This window comes from Larus michahellis, chromosome 5, assembly GCF_964199755.1.
Source record: "Larus michahellis chromosome 5, bLarMic1.1, whole genome shotgun sequence".
Classification (NCBI taxonomy): domain Eukaryota; kingdom Metazoa; phylum Chordata; class Aves; order Charadriiformes; family Laridae; genus Larus; species Larus michahellis.
In genome coordinates, this window is record NC_133900.1 from 16,262,257 (window position 1) to 16,282,071 (window position 19,815).

The window sequence follows — 19,815 nt, forward strand, 5'->3', positions numbered from 1 at the left end:
TGCAGAAGAATTAGAATAAGCCAATTAGGAACTTCTGGGATGAAGACAGCACTCCGACTAGCTGTTAATTTATTTATCTTAATTTTTTCTGTAACAAATAGAAGCGGCAGTAGAAATCGTGGCCCCGCAAGGGAGTATTGAATAGAGTGGAGACCGTGCTGATCCTCCTGCCTTTATCATTTCTTGCCAGCTACGTGGTTGTCTATCCTACAACACTTTGACACTTTTCTCAGTGGCAATCCTGCTCGGAGTGGGGAAGGAGAAACAGAAATAAAAGGGTGTGTCTTAAGAAACTAAGATCCAAGAGATGACAGAATGAAAGCGTTTGTCCCATCCGCAGTTACCACCCCTATCACCATGTTATCTTGTGACTCGTATTTTGTGACTCCTCGTTGCTGAAATTCCATTTTCATTCTGCTTTCTTCTGGGCCTTTCTCTGCTGGTGTTCCATGCTGGGGTGTTTTGGTTTGTGGGTTTTCTTTTTTGTTGGGGCTTTTTTTGGGGGGAGGGTAGTATGTGTGGTGGTAAATATTTATACGTGTTGTTTTAACTTTTCTCTTTCCACAGTTGTCTCCTCCTCCACAGTAAACAGAGTAACTAATTCCTCTCAGATGTTATCATTTTCCTAATTATTATTATTAGCACCTGTTTTCTTAACAAGCTTTTAACCATGAAAAATGTAAATACGTAGTGTTCAGGGACACGTTCCCTCCAAAGCTTGGTAAATCTCACAAATATGTAAATAAGGAGTTGATACTCATAACTAAAGGAGGAGGTAACAGCATGTGGTGAATGACTTTGAATTAAGTTTATTTAGCTGGAAAGATAGTCTTTGCTCCCGGGTGGTGGTAGACGGCAAAAGCCTTCTATCCATCTAGAAAATTCGGGAACAGCCCAATGTTGTTACCTTTTTGCATGGAGAGAGAATCATTGGGAGTAAACGAACTAATGGTCTGTTGTTGTCACAGAGTATCTGCTTAAGAAGGTGGTTTGAAATTAATCTTTTTCTCTGAAAACAGACAGATACCTCTGCTTATTGTTAAAGCTCTCTTCCCTTCCGCGCTGCTGACCTTGCCTCTCCACTGGCATGCCTAGAGCCCTACAGGAGGTCCCACTTTTCTCGCATCTCAAACTGATGTTTATTTTCTTTTCTAATGCCCTTTTCACTTATCCCACCTGTCACTGAGAGGTCAAGGGCTGTCTCAGCTTGTCAGCTCCCATCTCTTTCGCTCACTTGTCAGATGTTCTTTGGCTCATTTTCTTCCACACATTGGGTAAATCTTTTATTTCAGTTTCCTCCTCTGCTTTGCACGTTAAAACGTTTACGCTGCTCTTGATCTTTGACTCCAGCACAGCGCACTAAGCAGCAGTAGTCTGCAGTGCGCCTTCCGGTTTCTATCCAGTTATTGTTTCTTGGATTATAGTGATGTTGGGATAACAAATAATCTTTTTTTGTGTTTGTTGTGCAACTAGGACAGGGCATCCTACCTCAAGACTTAAGTACTTCCATAATATGAGAAGTGTCTAATAGCCCTGTAAAATACTGATCGGTCTGCCTGCAGCCCTTGAAGTGTAAATCAGGTATTGGCTCTGTCCCGATTTCTGTGCAAATAAAAATCAATAGCTTAAGCCAGCGACCTTTACACGTTATACCAAGGGGCTAGTGAGCTTCAGAGATTTGAGTTGAAATGTGTTTGCTGTCAATGACAGCAGTAAATAATTGGCTGTTTGGTACTGCTTCTAACTGCCCAGGGCAGCCCGCGTGTTGACTTGCAGTTGGGAGACTTAACTCGAGTACAGGTAACTTGAACTGGCATGGCAGGGAAGATGCTCCTGCATCACCCATGCACTTAAAAATGATTAAGTTCAGAATTACCAAAGTCACCAGACTTCAGGTATTGTGGATAACATTATATATTTTTAACTATCCTTACAAAGATGTTTTCATAGTCACTTTTTCCATTGCTTTATAAATATAAGCAGAGGTTTCCTTTTAAATAGGCTGATATTTTTGTGGCAGAAACCAAGAAGAGAGAAAATTACGGTGACAATTGGTAATCACTAGATGTTCAGCAAAGCCTGACGCTGTCTAAACTTGCACGGTGATTCCTCCGACATCCTCTAGAGTGTTTGTGAACACATGCTGCTATTAGCAAGTAATCAGATGGACTGTCGTAGCAATACCTGTTCCACCTCCTGCGTGGTTTTGCTGTGAGCTTTTTGGTCCCTCCCCTGGCCCCAAGCAAAACCTGTCTGAAGCAAACAGTTTGCATCTGGGGATAGGAAGGGCTGCTGTCAGGAATGATGCAGATGTTCCTACTGTTGTGCAACTGAGTTACAATCCACTTGTTAATTCACCTGACCAAAAGCGTTTGCTCTCATATAAATACTCTTCGTATGGATTTGTAGTTATGGAAAGTACAGCTATACAATACACGCGGTGATCTTCTTGCGCAGTTTTAGCTATCATTTTTCCATGTTAATATTAATCAAGAAGAAATATCACAGGTATACAAAAATACGAAAGTAAACGTAAGGAGGTAGCAAATCTTGAAAAGCAGTAAAAGAGAAGGCAAGGGTACATTATAAACTCGTTATGAACTTACATAAAGTTTCTTCAGAGGAAAGACTATTCCTGAATAAAAAGAAACTTTGGTGCCTTGGCTGAATAACAATGAATTTTTTAGGAGTCACAGCAATGAGGTAAATCAGATCATCTCACATGGCAGCGCTTCTTCATGTTGCTTGTAAAGAGGTACAAGATTGGATCTCTTTGAACTGATTTGTAACATTTGGCTGCCCTCTTCACCTAAATTTGTGGGATACTTCATCCAAGCAAATTAAAACTAAGCTTTGTCTGGAAGCTAGGAGAAAGTGATGCTAAAATACGATGTCACAGGAACATAAGTGTGTTAATATATCCATGTTGAGTCAAACATTGTGAAACCTGGATTTCTTTATTCCTTTGAGGTGGGGTGAAGAAGAGAGAAACTGTTTGTACTTAATTGTATTCACAGAAGTATACGTAAGGTTTATCAAATTGTTTCACATATTATTTTTTTTCATTATTTCACAAAACTTTTCATCAAAAAAGGGGCACAAAGGGTTAAAAAGGTATTTTTGATGAAAGTAATTTTTTTGCAGTTAAAATTATAGTAATACACATGCTAGCCCAAACAGCTTTTTTTTTTTTTTAACATTTATTTTATTTCCAATAATCTTCTGCCCATGGTGTGATGCTTTGCTTTGGCTGGCCAACCCCTGCTCCTGCTGGGCGTCCAAGCCAGGTCCCCAGGAGAGTCTGTCATTTGCGATGGAGTTCTTTGCGGGCTTCCTGTCCAGACCCAACCGGAGCACTCTGGCTCAAAGCTTCAATTAAATACTGGCAAACTGACAGATTTGATAAGGAGCCTCGAATTACACCGTTCTCATTTCAGCCCATACAGCCTATCTAGATTTATGAATATGCAGAAGCCAATTTTCCTGCCTTCTCTATCCCTGTTAGGCTGTGTTTAACCACCGTTTTCCCCAGTTGTCCCAGTTGACTGGTGTAGGCTACATCTTCCCTCCTTGCCTTCATGCATATGTTTCCTTCCAGTGGAACCGAGAGCATGCAGGGGTTATTGCGCACCGGGGTTTTGTTCCAACATGCAGTCAGGATGTGGCCAAAATGCACAGTGTGGTAAGGGGAGAGTTTCTCCAGTCCACTGATTGCTTACTCAGTTTCTTTGTATAGTTATGCATTTATGTATTAAAAAAAAAAAAAACACAAACAAAAAAACCCCCAACATACAACAACCTCAAATGCGACCTAAGACTTAATATTTACTGGTCCCAAAATTCATATCCAAGCCTTAGAAAAGCTGTATAGTTTTACTGGCTTCTAAATGCGTAATTTACTGGACTGAGTCTGCTGCTTCTTGCAGTTACTTCAGGCAGAATAGTGGCTGCCTTGTCCTCAAAAGTAGAGGAACTGAGTCATAAATCCTATAAAGATTCAGGTACAAAATGAGACCAGTTACTGTTGGTTTTCGTAGGGATAGGGAACATTTCAGACCTCTCTTTGTTTGCTGTGCAGTGTCTCATCACAACCTGTACTTAAACAAGTGCAAATGTATGACCTTCACGTGTTCATAATGTTGCACAGTCTTGAGGAACACAGTTTTATCCAGAAATACTTCAGTTAGTGGCTAGGCATTTAATTAAACACGTGTATAAGTGAGTGATTGTTGCTACATCAGGCAGAACAGTAAAAATATTCAAAATACTAACCAGAATGATGCAATAACCGTTGCTTGAAGTGAATGGGTACTTTTTATTTATCTGATAAAGGCCATATTCAAATCAGAACTTTCCACTGCCATTAAGAACCTATATTGTGTTACTAGCATTACTATGTTAAAAACAAAGTATACCAATTATGGGCAAACACCGTACAATATCCATCCAATTTATACATTTTTCCACTTATTTTAATACCACTGCTTTCCTGTAGGGTGATGTTCTGACTGAATGTTTGAAGATTACTTTTCACTACATTCTAATATAGGAAAAAACTCAGATGTAAAATGAAGATTGTTTGATAGCATTTAAGAAAATATTAGAACTTAGGTTGTAGTTTCTTTTTGAAACAAGTTGCTTATCTATTTTCAGTTAGATACAGTATGTAAAGGGTTCAGTAAAAAGTCTTCTATGCCAAACCCAATAGCGAGTCCATGTTCCTTGTACAGTTGAACGTGTTCTTGAAATTCAGTTATTAACTTTGATCTGCCTTTAACTTTGTAAGGTTTTTGTTCACTTTAATACTGGAAAGTGATTCTGATTCTCTTCCTAGTATATCCTCTGTATGGGCACAGAGGAACCCTAACTTCCCACCCAAAATTGCTGGCACGCAGCTTTTCTTTCATTCTACTGAGTTAATGCAGTGTCCGTCCACTGGCCACCACTGTCTGGAAGCTCCTGATGCGGATGCTGTCAAAGACGAGTTCTGCGCTGGCAGAACATCCTGCTGCCTGCTTCCTCCGCTTGCCCAGACGCCCACCTAGAGAGCTGTAAGAACTTGGGGAGAGAGTCCTCGCTGCGTGTTAAGCCCCGTGCTTTGCCTTACCAAGCCTGCACGTTTGATACTGCTGCTTCACAGCCAGGCAACGGTCTCAGCCAGGCGGCTGAGAATTGTGCCTGGCTGAAATTAGTATTTTTCCTCCTACTCGCAGCCTCCACCATCAGACGTAGGAATAGCGCCTGCGGCCCAGTTGCGGTCAGGGCATGGACAGGACAGATGAGTAAAAACAATTAGAAGCTTCGTAACCTGCTCACTTAACCTTCCCTTTTCAACTGTGTAAAACCAACCTCAGCGCTGACTGACTTCAGAGGGGCTTTGAGCAGCCTGGTCTAGTGGGAGGTGTCCCTGCCCATGGCAGGGGGTTGGAACTAGGTGATCTTTAAGGTCCCTTCCAACCTGAACCATTCTGTGATTAAGATACGCATTAAGACACGCTGTGTCCTATGCATAAAGCTCAACAATTGAAACTACCCCAATTCTGACGAACACTAAACGTAATGGGTGAATGTGCCCAGTGCAGGTGAAGCAGCCTCTGACTTACGGTAGTTTTTCTTGGCTGTCTCTAACCTGTTAGGAGACACAAATAATTCTGTGCTGTAACGCTATAAACAAAATACTGAAAGATCATACACAAATTCCTTACCTGGAAAGGTAAATACCTGCTTAAATACCCTTAGACTTTAGCACATTGTTGAATTTAAGTGTTTGTGTAAGGACTGACTGTTCTGAACTAAGATAAAGGCATTGTTTGGGGGATTTTTTTCCTCCTCGCTCTGAGAGAACAAACCCCAATCTTGCAAAGCATGTAACAAGATTTAGAAAGGTCTCTCTATTTTAGATCAGTGACAGGAAGATAACAAAACGCCACAGTTAGCGCAGTGCATGCCTCAATGGCTTCATATGCTTCATTAACCTGAACAGTGAGCAGTGCTTCCCAGCGTGGGGTATGACAAGATCTTTTGCAGTTAGTGTGCTTATATAGTTTTCATTTAAAGAGGGCATTAACCAGAATTCAGTTTCTACAAAAAAGTGTCGTTAGATATGATAAGCAGTGTTAGCCTGTAATCAAGAAATAGGAACAAGAGTCACTGCTGACACTGGGGTGTTTTCTTCCCGCCTTTCTGCCACTCCCAATTTTCCTTTTATTTTCTTTTTTCTTTGAATGCTAGGAGATAGTGATGAATTATTCCACGGCTCTTAGATGTTGCCAGAAATCAATAGTTAATAAAACTGGAAGCATTTATGATAATAGGAACTATGCGTGTGTAGAGCTAAGAGAAATAATCAGTTGGCTTTCAGAATGAGTATTCGCTTTAGAGATTAGTATTGTTTCTAAACAGTTTTGGTTTCTGGTGCAGTAAGTTATGTATATTTATCTATTAGGAAATAACACAAGATTGCATGTAAAACTATTTTAAGTATTGCCATCTTAGAATTACAGTAGCCGTAAGTATGTATTACAATGTGTAGTAAACAATCAAAGGAAATGCTGTAGTAGAGCTGAAAATGCGTTGCAAAGGCTTTGAGTGCTATCACGGAGCCTGGTTTGCTGTTGGGTTGGGTTTTTTTTCTCGCCTGCCTTGTAGCCAGCATAACCCCATTGAGATTTCCTAGTAGGTTTTCCTTAGCCCAGCAGAGTGATTCACCTTCAGCTCACCAAGGGGAAAAAGAAGCCTTTACTTTACTTTTTGTACTTTTGCCATAGGTCTCCTCATCTCGCTATTTTCCGGTTTTACCTTGACGCTCCCTGTTGCAGATAGAACCGTTGGTAGACAAGGTGCTGCTGAGTCAGGCTATTGCTGGGGACAGACAGTGTTTCGTGTTACAGCCAGAGGTCCCTTCTCCTGGCCCTCCTTGCCGGAGTGAGCTGGAGTTGTGAAAACGCCCTGTCTGCTTCTTCCCAAGCAAGCACTTTTAGCTGGTTTTGTTCTCCTGAGATACTTAAAGAGCAATGCTTTCCATGCACACCCTAAAATCCATTGAAACTTAATGACTATTTAAATATTTAGAGTATTTAGCTTCATAATGCTTCTATTTTTTTCTTCTTAGCTTGCTACAATTATGTCAGTAATTAATACTGCTCATGACAGTACCTTATTGCACAGCAGAATACAAAGCGTTCAGTACTGATTTCCAACCACACGTTTTTTGCCAAAGGTTTACTAATAGTTAATATTGCTCGTTTACATATGGTCTGATAACACTTAGAACATTTCATGTTCTTTTTTGAACTATATATGTTTATAATAACAAACTCATGCGAATACTGCTTGCCTTTTGTCAAACTCCTGCTTCCCCGGCTGACAAAATGGAATGAGATAAGCAATTACCAAGAGTCTTGTTCCTACCAACCCAACAGAGGCTTCAATTCTGAAAGGCTCAAAAATGTGGTTTCTCTCTTCTGGCCTGAAGAAATAGATAATGCTGATTACAAATGCCAGCTTCTTTGGGTGCACTCAGTGATAGCTGAGTATTGACCTTTTATTTGCCAGCAGCATCTATGGTATTTTGGTAGGCTCACCTGTAAGTAAGCAAATAAAACTACAATTAGTCGGTTCTTGCCAAAATGTCAACGCGGTAGTGACACCGCTAGTTTTGAGTCACACTGACACTGGATAGCTGAAAGAATTGTAAAGAGAGGGACTACGATGTTATTAGTCATTTGCAATTTCTTTACTGATTCCTCCTGTAATGTACTGAGGGGATTTTAGTTTGGTTTAGCAAAATCTTATGCTATTACATCACGGGAAATGCCAATGGAACAACACTTTCCAGCATTTAATTATGAAACACCTCCATTACACAATGATTGATTCCCTTTGCAGAAGCAGTAAGTTGCATCCTGTGATAACGTGTATTTATCCTGAGATTGTGGACTTGCTCTTTGTTGTTGTCTCTTTTGCAGGCTAGAATCCCTGGGAATTCACCTTTGCTGAGAAACAGTGGTGGGTCCTAGAAAATGAGTCCTGCCAAGAATGGAACCCAGCACAGTCCACAAATAGAATGGGAGAAATGTTTAAATAACAGGATTTAACTAAAAAAAAACCCAAACCAAACAAAAACAAACAAAAACCCCACAACCCAATAAAAAAGCAGTATTATAAAACATTTTTCTAAAGGAAGTCGAAGGTCCTCTTCTGCCCTCTACTTTCTTTACTTCCTATTGCAAAGTGAGTGTCATGACGCAAATGTTGCCTTACATTAATTTTAATAAGTCTAACAATCTTTATTCACGTGGCAGTGAGGCAGTGGGGGCACTGAGAGGTATGAGCCTTGCATACCATCTGTGATAAGTGGGAAGTTCTGACAGTACCTGCTTCTTAGGAAAGTGGATACATAACGTTGTAAACATAACGTAACATTGACATTATCTGAGAATACTACGCAGAACAGCAGAGGTGTCCAATAACCATGACTGAGGGTACAGCGTTTCTAACATCGATATGGCTGTAGAGTATTTCATCAGAGGTGGGCTATATATTATGAAGGTATCCTTCAATCCAGAGCACAGTTTCAGTTGTTATCTAATTAAATATATCCAGGAGTTCAAATATCTATCTGTACTAGTAGTTCTTAATGTACTCTAGGCATTTTTCAACTCATAGATGAAGACTGAATACCCTAATATCTGTATTTTAATCTTAATAGTGTTTTATACAAACTACAAGCCATTACAGAATTACACTCTTCAATGTGACAAGGGTCATCGCAATTTGTCACTCAGTGAAAAATGCTTTACTGGATAGCACTTTCCCCTGCAATTCATAATCTTTCACTGACTTTTTCCATATTATGGATGGCAGGTTCTTGTTTTTGTCTTCAATTGCAGGCCTTTGCCCAGCTCTGCTCCGAAAACTCTACTACTTAATACTTTTCCAGACTTCTTCATTCTATGAATAAACTTTGAGTGGCCTCTTTTATTATTGTTTATACACTTCTGGTCGCGTCGTCTTCTGGACTGTCTCCTGTTCTTAAACTTTCTCTACATTCTATCATATAATTCACCTCTTTGAAAAGAAATTATGTTCTCATTGCAGGAAATGACTTTGACATGTACCAAAACCAGTTTCTGGAACTTCGTCAAAGACTACTGTATGCTGAAAGGGAAAATAAAAGAAGATCACAGGAACTGAGCAGTGCCCTAGATGAAATTAAACACGTAGTCGCAAAAAGAATGAACTTGACAACAAATCATACAGGTTTGTGTGTGTCAAAATGTTAATGCTTCAAAGTTCTGTGTGTGCTCATGTTTCTTTATCACTGGTGTGGGTAGAAAAATCATTGGTTTGATTATCTTAGCATATAGGTAGAGGTTTCTACTTAAAAAAAAAAAGGGTGGGGAAGTAATCTGTAGCCCCTCTTTAAATAGGGTCCATTAGTAACTAAACAAATAAGTAGAGAAAAACAAGGGGACACAACAGACTGCAGCGCTGTCATGGTGGCAAAGCTGTACGTATTGCTAATCGAGTTTCTTACAGTGCTTATCCCTCTCTCGCTGCCAACTACAGAGCATTGAATAGGCTAATTTTACCAGCTTTTACTATGCTACTACACCCTGATAAATACCAGGGCTGTGCCTAACCTGGAAGGCAAGCACACCTCCTCAGACGTTCCATAGTCTTGGTCCCCCTCCTGTCCAGGTGGAGTGACTTTCTGGGAGCACTTTTTTTTTTTTTTTTTTAAACTGTTTTCTGTAGAGTGGGGAATCTCTCTCGAGTCCTAATTTTCTGTAGGAATATCTTTTGGAAGTTGAAAAACTTCAAACAAATGTTGTCCATTCAGTAAGCCCCTGTCTTCATTGACCTAAGGCAAATGAATAAAGCTGATGCTGGTCATTTGTAAGAGTTGTTTTAAGTAACTTTGAAGGCTGGTAAATTTGGGGAGTTACCTCAGATGCATTTCTTAGGGAAAATAACTTTCCATTTAAGTCAATAAACCTTCTGTTGCTTTGCTGACTGTGAGCTTTCAAGTTTTCTGCAGCTTGGCAGGCTGTTAGCATGATTTTGTTGGCTAAAACGAATTGAGGAGGTGTTCTGGTATCAGGAAGCGTCCCAGCACCAGCCTCTTTGCACAACTGATAAAGAGTCTGGGGGAGGCACCCACTGAAGTATGAATTACCTTAGATAACTTCACAGGAGCTTTATTTTTCTTTCAGGGCAAAAAGACATACACGTTGTAGGTAGCTAGTAGGGAACAGAAAAATTCAGCAACAGAGAATGACAGACAAAATTCTAGTATGAAAGCCATACGCTGCCTGTGTCAGGGAAGTAAGATTTAAGCCTTTAGGCAACTGGTAAAAGATCACTGGAGTGATCTTCAGTTTTGTTTCTAAGCAGTTGTCTTAAATATTAGAAAGACCATTTGCTATTCTTTGTAAATATAATCTTCATTTTAATCTATTTAAATACCTTTTTTAAAATTGCATGGTGCATGTCATCTCTGGCCCCCTGGGTATCTTACATTAAGTGCATTTTTTTTGCAAGCTTATAATTGGTTTTATAATGGTTTTAGAATTAAGTTGTTCAAGTTTATATTAAATTTATTTTAAAGATTTTTTTACCACCACTGGAACACTGAGGAATTTTTCTATCAAGGAAGATAAATTAGTGAATTAATGGTATCTGTTTTTCATATGGCTCATTTTTAAAAAATGGGATTATTTTTATAAGGTCACACCTCAGTTATTTTAACGTGAATAAGTATTCCAATTATTTTCATCTTTATTTTAAACTAGTAAAGAAAAAATAAATATTCCGTACTTTCCTCTTAACTGCTACAGTCTTTTGTTTCTCAAATAGTTTCTAAAGGCCTGGATTTGGTTGTCCTTTTTGCCTTAGGACTTTTTATAACCTGAGATGTTCTGTTAGAGCCCTGAAAACTACCATGTGTTACATTTTGGGGAAAGCATTTAAGTTTGTTAATTAATTAAGGAAGTTATTAATCAGAATATGTGTTTCTTTTCATTTAAATGTTGCTTGCCAACTGTGCAAAAAAAAAAAGAAACACACAATTTTTTCCTTGCGGCTTTGAAAATAACTGCTTGTTGTCTTTTAAGGTGGCTCCATCCTGCAAGTGTTTAGGCACAGGAAAAGACAGGTGGAGTTCCCAAGGCGTTCAGGCTCGGAGCTTTGCACCTTCACTGGGGTGGGGTGGGTCGTACTGAACGATTCTCAGTTTATTACTGCAGGAGGGTAATATATATAAAACATATAATCACTTCTGAGGAAAAGTTCTGTTTGAATAACCGTGTGTGTGGTAATCTGCTAATATTCAGTTGAGGAAAACAGTTGAAATAATAGGCTTCACTGCTGGCTTTTTAAATTATGTGTATATCTGCGTTTGTTTTTTCTTGCAGATGATATGAAGTGGAAAGTGTTAAACCTCACCAGAAAACTCCCTGTGCATCTTACAAACATGTATTACTATCTACCTCACCTTCGAGAATATGAAGATGCCATTTTTCCAAATGTTATTTTTGGGCGACAGAGAACTGGAGGTAGGAAATAAAGTTTGGCTTATATTTTCTGTATGTTTATGTTTTATATTAAGTTCTACCAATGAAGCGTACTCAAAGTTTGGAGGGGGTTTTCTCCCTAAACTTTATAATGTTGCCAAACTAAATAAATTTTAATGGGGATGGCAAAAGCACTTTTGCCACTCCCATCCCAACTTCAAGTCTTCCCCAAAGTATTCTTATAAACCTTTTAAAATATCAACAAAAAATAGTCATAACTGAAAAGCAGTATTATTTTTGTTGTTAGTCACGGACTCACGTGGCAAAGATGCAGTAGCTGACACATTTTCCCCACAAAATTAGTATGACTGAGGAAACCACGGAGAATTTACAATTCACACAGTTTGCTAAAGTTAGAAGCAAATGGAAAGGTGATGTGATCATTTGAAGGATATTAATAAATCTTCAGTGTAACTTTTTCATCCACGTGAGAAATCAGCTGACCACTGCACAAATCATAATCAATTCTAGTGAACTATAATGCAAATTATTAAGTTACATCATCTCCTAATTGTTGTGTGATAGGTAAAAAGAACATCCAAAAGCAATAAGCAAACAAGGAACCAGTCGGCTGTTTTCCTGGGGTTTGTATTTTCTTGAAATTTGACTTTTCTCTAGGGTGATTTATATAAAGAAAGGTTGGCAGCACTTTTGAAAACAAAAAATAACGTGGCCGTGCCTGTGACATGGGCTAGTGGTTCTACTGGTGTGGTGCTGTTGTTCTCACCGGAGTGAGATCTATGCACCTGTAGATCAGCGTGAGTATGCAAAAGACCACGGGTAGTCAGCAAAATGATTTGCAAAAAACCCTCAGAAAACCAGATACATTTGCAAGCAAGCAAGAAAAAAAAGAAGTAAGAAAAGTAATAAAAGAATGCTGCATTTGCTGCATGTTTAATTTTCATTTATTTGGACATGAAAATACAATAGCAGAACCACACTTTAACAAGTACAGGTTGACCTTCGGTGTGTAAAACCAAACAAAACCCCAGTGGCCCAGTGGTTTAGCAGGTTATGTGCTGGGAAGGAAAGTTGGAACTTTGGCATTTTTGAGCTGATGCTGGCACAAATGATGAAGTCTGGAGCAAGTCACTACTTTCCTTCAAAATCCGGTGCTTCCTTACCAGCCTCATGAGTTTCTTGTGAATAGGAATCTTCTGCAAGGACTAAGAATTCTATGGGTTTACTGAGCCATATTAGGTCACTGCATTCAGTAACGCCCTTGCCAATGCTACAGGAATATTAACTGTCACCAAGTCTCATGGTCACATCAAATCAAAGTGTAATTTCAGTTTCCTTTTACCTGATTTGAAATTACGTGGCTTGTGGACTTCTTTCTTTGCAGTCTCACTGGTGATGGGTATTCCTACTGTGAAAAGGGAAAAACAACATTATTTGATTAATACACTGCATTCCCTACTGTACGAACTTTCTGAAGAGCAAAAGAACGACTGCGTAATAATCATCTTTATAGCAGAGGTAAGTCTGCATGGAAAGGTGCAGTATGCTGACAGAAAGACAATATTGGAGATTTATGTCTTAGTGTAATAGTGTAGGAGAGGCTGCAAAATACTGTTAGCTTGGCCTTTGGGAGGGATTTCTTCAGGGTTGGAGGAGATAGTGAATAGTTACTGCCTCAGTGTTCCTGTGTAGAAAAAAACCCTGTAATTCAGGTGATCGAAGGGTAAAAAGTCATATTACATTTACAAACACAGTTGTTGCAGTCAGATTTTCAAATAAAACCATATGAACTCATTAATTATCTCTGAAAGTAAAGTATTCTGCTTCAAGAATGAAATGTAAGTCCTCCACAAAAAAGTTACGTAGAACCAGAAAAAACAACTTAGTCTAACAACATTTCAGATTATTTACCTGCTGGTTTGATAACATATATCTTGCGAAGTACCTTGCCATGCTGGAGCCTTGTCTTCTGGATGTGTATTGGCATTTCTTGTGGAAAAGTAAACTGTTCAGAGACTTGAACGGTTCCACATCTGGGAAAGTAAACGGTGCTCAAGGTAAAACATTAGGGGTAAATGAATTTTTTTCTTGATCACATTGGAAAAAAGCTACAGAAGGGAATTAGCTAGTGATAGTTACTTACAGGTTGAAAGACTGTGCAATTATTCAGACATCATATTTATTCTTCATATTTCTTTGTCCTTCCATAAACAACCTGTATTTCATACCTGTATTTCATACCTGTATTCATTAACAGTTAAAGTTCGCTTTTTTAGTTCAGTCATCACTTAAGAGCAGCTTTTGCAACTGAAATAGTGTCAAACTGAACATAGGTCACTTTATTATATAGGTCAGACTTCCACTTTTGTGTTTGGATCACAACAATAAGTAGACAGGCCCAGTTTTGCTGGCTTTATTTCTCTTCGGCGTAATTTTCAGGACCTGAACTGATTTTACAGTTGCTATTTCCCAGCAAAGAGCCCTGGCAACGATGAGCTTTGCCTAGCTGCCATTCAGATAAACCTTCTATTGCAGGGCTTCTGAGAGTTCTTTGCATTTTTAAGGGTTAACTTCTGAATGGTACATTTTTCCTCCTGTGGACAGCCCTAACATGGCACTTCTAACAAACGGTAGCTTTGGTTGTGGTCATAGTCTGTTTCAGCCAAGTTATGATTAAACTGCTGTTGTAAGAATCGGTCTCTCCCCTTTCTCCCGTCCCCAAAGTCACGTTCTTGCAGCTTCCATTGTTCAGCCATGCTGTAAATTAGAGGACATTGATCAGGCTGAAGGGAGGTGATAAGAACGTTTAATTATGAGAGGGGGCCAGGTGTGTTCACTGATCATGAATCCACACCTTCCTTTTTCCCAGAAAGTTTCAGAAGATCAAGTTAAATGTTTACATCATGGATTAAGTCAGAGTAACTTATTGACTGAAAAGTCAGTTTCAAAGTTGTTGGTATTTTTTTTCTTATCACAGTTCTTTACTTATCACATTGCATCTTTGTTACGCATTACAAATTTAATGTATGGCTGGTAACAATTATTTGTGTATTCAAAAAAAATTCTGAACTGCTAAGACAGGTATTGTATGGCTTTCAAAATCCATAAAACTTAGCACCGTTTAATATAGCTAACAGATGTGTTTTGTACACTAAAACTGTTATTTTTATGAAACAGCAGCAATGAGTAAGTATGCCCTCAAAATTTCCAGACTAAGAGCCATAAGTTTGTTAAATTAGGAAGAAACTCTAAATAAAATTTTTAAGTATCGCTAGCTTTAGAAAATTTTGCTTAGGTGACTTTTCTCAACAGCCTCAGGCCTCTCGTGTGACTTTTGGATGATTAACCTGAAATGGCACTTTTTACAGTTACATGAGTGTGCTTTTCTGGCATAAGTGAAAGCTGTAGAACAGAATTTTATGCAGAAAATGGCTTGGCCTCCTGCAGAAACAGTGAAAAAACAAAATGCAGAAACTGTAGCTGGAGATAGTTCAGTTCTACTTTCAATTGTGTTGAAAGTTCAGTTGGCTTGAAATCCCCATACTGTCCTTTAGTAGAAATGCTGCTCTAACACATTGCTTTTGTTTGGAATGAAAAGAATTGGAGAATAAAAATGAAGTTTTTGCTTGTAAATATTCCCTACAAAATTTTGCTTAATACAAAAATGGGTGACTTGAAATGAACCCCCCCTTCTTTTCTTTAGGTGAATGCAGAATATGTTAACAGCGTTGCAGAAAGTGTTAAAACCAGGTAAGTCCCATAGAGTGTAACACTGAACAGCTAGTAAACATGTTTTGAGCTTTTATGGAAAGAACTAGAGCATTTCAGCAATAAATTACAACTCTACCGTACTGAAGTGGTACTGCTAAGAAGTGAGGCAAAGGTACACTCGTAATACGTGTATTGTAACGCACTGTGAAATTCAGAATGGAAGGATGTATATCAGTTTGTTTTCCTTTTCTTATTTTGCAAATAGGCTTTAACTAATCAGGCAAGGTCTCAACTTAAGGCTCTGATAAATATTTACTTGAACTTCAATATTTTCCCCATGAAATTTATGATGCAATTCAAGGCACCTGTGTCTACATGTATTAGGTCCCCACTGACTTCAGGGCCCTGCAACGTATACTGATGCCTGTCATGTTTTCTAGGTGTTTTTGTTTCCTCATTTGCTTTTTTTCCGTGAAGGCAACGGATTTTGGACAGCAATCTGATTCTATTTATAATGTTAAATACTATTGTATGATGGGTAACATGAGATGGGCATTCTTTGCTGTGCCAAATTAATATAGGAGTTATCAAATGAAGGCTTGAGTGCCACTGCAGTTTTGCTTGCTCTTACCATTCTTTCCCATAGACATTTATGGCATCATGTGCACATGAAAAACCTTAAGGCTAAAGGCCCTGAAGCGCAGCTGACTGAAAGAAGCAAGAGGTGAAATCTGCATGGTGCTGCAGTAACTGGCGTTGCTGGTTTCTTTGGTGCACAAGCTCATTTGTGAATTAGTCACTCTGACGGAACCTCACTTTGGCCGGTATTTGCAGTGAAACAGCCGTTCCCCTCTCTCCTTCTTTTAAATGACTACAAGAGAGGTCTTAGTCCAAGATGAACAAGATCCCCAGAGAGGTTGCCCTTTTCCTTCACTTTTGAGGCTTTGCTGCATGTCCTGCTATACTCAAGGGGTCTCCCAGAGTGTATTTTGGGTGCAGGTTTCCCCGAGAAGGCTCCCCAGGCTGAGCCTGCTGCCGAAGTCATAGCAGTAGCCCCCTGCCTCCAGAGGGTTTAGCTCGGCTGGGAGCACCGCAGCGAGGACAAGGTGGTCCCCCTCAGGACCACTGAGCACCACAAGGTACAATACATATAGCAACTTAAGCACTTAGATCATTTTTATGATTTTGTTACGGTTTTTGAAAATACTGCTGCAGAGTAGATGCTCTGTCAGTGTTATACAGTAAGACTGAGCTTCTTTTTTATAAGCATGCTTGTACTGTGATGTGATTAATTTTTAATGGTAGCCTTTTTTCATTAGTCATAGGAAATGGGGAGCTCAGTTTTGAGAACTTATGTCAGTGATCCTATACCTATCCAAAACTGATGAATTTTTTTTTTTTTTTTCATGTTCTGGAGGAAGGGAGAGATTTGTCTTCCAGGTTTGGCTTTCAAAGTTGATTACACATTTTTTCAATTACTTTTTAAATGGAGAATTGAATCCTTGGAGAGAGAGTAGACCCAGACTCCCCATACCAAACCTCCACCCACTCCAGGACAGTATAATTTTGGCTAGAATGTAGAATTAGAGCAAGTGAAAGGAAACTAGGAGCTCTCATGCAAGGGGGAATGGTTGTGTGTAGTTCTAGATAGTGGATTTGGTTGTGAATTACTGCTGTGTTTTGGCAACCATCTCAGGATTACGAGTAAGAATCCACAGATGCAGGAGGGGCAGGATTTCTGAGACACACTTCCCTCCAATGTTTTCTGTGACTTTGATGAGTTACAGTCTTGCCTGTTGTGACAGTTGTCAAAGACCTCTTCTTGGTTCCTAATTTACAATCTATGTGACTAAGTTTCTTTGCTAGAGTTGTGAATTCCACTTAAGGAGGAGCAGACCTAACTCTGGGAAGCTGCTTTCCGTGGTTGCCCTCAAAAATCTTTTTGAGGAATGGAGTCTCACTAAGCTTCTCTTCACAGCTTCCCCAGAGAAATCCAGTCTGGAGTCCTAGAGGTTATTTCTCCTCCTGCTTCTTATTATCCAGATCTTTCCAACCTGAAGAAAACATTTGGGGATTCAGAGGACAGAGTAAGGTAAGATAGCTGTATAAAACCTAAGAACTTTTGCTAAGAGTATAAAATGGAAAATTCTGCAAAAGTCAACATTGTTGGAGCTGATAATGTTTTCGTATTTCAGAGATAATGGACCCCAAGTGTGCTTTTTTTAAAAATTATTACACAAGGGGATCTTGAGAAAAGCTATGCTGCACATCAGCTTGAGGGTGAGAGCCAAGGCTTCTCCTTTGGGTCTTGACTCTAGACTTAAAACACAGGTTTTAAACCACAGGGATAATGAGGAGAGGGGATAGGCTAGATGATCTGGTCGTAAAGGAGAAAATAGGAAAATGTTTTATGTGACAGGTAAGGGAGAGGCTCTGTGAACACACAGTGGAAACCCCACGTGGCCCCTTAGCTAACTAGTAACAACTGCTGTGGGTTTAATTAACAACCTAACTTTTGGTGATCATGGACTTTTTATACTACTGATAATAATATATCCTATCTGGTGATTTCCTTTGCTCATGTGCCCCAAATTCACTAAGACAGAGGTTATAACCTCATAAAATTGATCTACTGGAGGAAAGTAATCTTCTTTTGATCAACGACAACTATTTATCAGAAGTTACCTCAGCAATGCAGCAAGAGAGCTGCAGTACCCAGAGTTTAGCTTGAAGGAAATCAGCAAGTGTATGTATGCACGTATATTGTGTTTATAGACAAGCCTTACATCTTTCAGAGCACAAACATGTTTACGTACTTAAGTTTCAGATATGATTAGATTTGAATCAGATATACTTATGTTAATTAAATACTGATAAATTACTCTCTAATCTTTGAGCATTGATTATCAAACATCAGCTTCATCCTCTGGTAAAATGAGAGACTGTACTTTGTAGAAAAAAAAATCTGTGTTTACATTTAAACCTGAAAATGAAGTTTATCAACCTGTTTTCTGTGCTGTTAATCATCAAGAGCACTTGATTTTAGATCTTTAAACAATCGCAGTGTGTTGATCTGTACTGTTCATAATATAATGAGTAGAATCTTTAAGTCATTTGACATGAATATACTTGTTAGATGCTTTGTTTCAGGCTGCATTGATACAGATCAGATTTTTTGCTTAGTTAATGTTAACTTTTATAGGAAAGTCAAATAATTTACAGATGTTTACACTAATTATAGCGGAATTTTTATTCGCTTAATGAGTTAGAATACTCAACCTTACAATATTACTGTAGAGAAAAAACTGCAGGGCATTAGAAATGCTTTTATTACAGAAATAACTCTTGCAACCCCCCACAAAAGCTTATCAGAATTTGCTGCTTATGTTTAGGTGGAGAACTAAACAGAATTTGGATTATAGCTTTTTAATGCTATATGCCCAACCTAAGGGAACATTTTATTTACAGGTATGTTCACATTATCATTAAGTAGCTGCGATAGATCTGTACTGATTATTAGCTTTGGCAATTTTAATTTGTTTCAAAGGCCTCAATAAAAACAGCTATCTGTTGTCATTTTCTGTGTATTTTTCCTGTGCTCTTTACAAGCATCCACATATTTCTGTGTTTGTATACATCTTGCAGCCAGGAACTATTTGATTAAACCCACCTCTACCTTCCTGCCATTTGTGAGGTTGAATAACAAGGTAACTGCAGCATGACACCCTTATTTGATTAGGTTAAGAAAGTCAGAATTTAATGTGTTTTCACTTGGCGCAGTGAGACAGAATAGTGGTGGTAGGTGCAGATTACAGCCCAGATCAAAATGAACCAAAAACCCCTTACAGACAGAGAAGCATACCAGTATAGTGATACTGGAGACAAGGTTAAACTGCAAGTTGGTACAGATCCTAAATTCTCCAGATTTAGAGTGTTAGAATGTAAGAAGATCATAATGCATTCAGGCTTAGGGTTTAGCCATCATTGTATATTTGTGCTAGTTTACACTCCATAAAGATGATAAGCAGGACCAGAGAGTCCGAAATTGATCATGACTGTTCAATAATGGAACAGATCCATAAAATTTCATGTAGCTCGTGAATGTCACAGTTTTTAAAAAAGCTCAGAAGAGCGTTTTGCTTAGTTCTTAGTTTTCCTGGGTCTCCTCCGGCTCGAACCGGCCTCAGACTCTGTATCACATAAGTGTATCACGAGATTCCCAGAGGCAGAAGACCACAAGAGCCAGCATCTTGTACAATTCTGTTCAGCATTTAGCACAAACGCGTTTGAGCTGGGCTACTCAAGAGTCTATGCTCCGTTCTCAAATTTGGCATAGGCAAAGAAAAATGTTGCTATTGCATAGTTAAGGTTTACTGGAAAATGAAGTATTTTCCTGTGACTTTTGTATATTTTTAAGAACAGTACCCAAGTTTACTAAGTGCAGTAGAGCATTAAGGCATGGGAAACATGGTGAAGGCAAATGTTAAGCGTGCTGCCAGACACCTAATGTCCTTTTCTATTATGAAGTTCTCCAAGCATGCATGTCTGCATGGAAATGACTTATTTA

At 38.9% G+C, this 19,815-nt stretch overlaps 1 protein-coding gene across 1 annotated transcript in view; it reads left to right on the top strand.

Annotated features, from left to right (window-relative positions):
• Nucleotides 1-19,815, top strand: part of MGAT4D (MGAT4 family member D) — a 36,365-nt gene that overhangs the window by 1,113 nt on the left and 15,437 nt on the right. The window contains exons 2-7 of the mRNA XM_074588507.1: nt 9,100-9,261; nt 11,418-11,558; nt 12,922-13,055; nt 15,241-15,287; nt 17,227-17,340; nt 18,641-18,716. Coding sequence (XP_074444608.1) covers nt 9,100-9,261; nt 11,418-11,558; nt 12,922-13,055; nt 15,241-15,287; nt 17,227-17,340; nt 18,641-18,716 — 674 coding nt within the window. The remainder of the gene's footprint in view (nt 1-9,099; nt 9,262-11,417; nt 11,559-12,921; nt 13,056-15,240; nt 15,288-17,226; nt 17,341-18,640; nt 18,717-19,815) is intronic.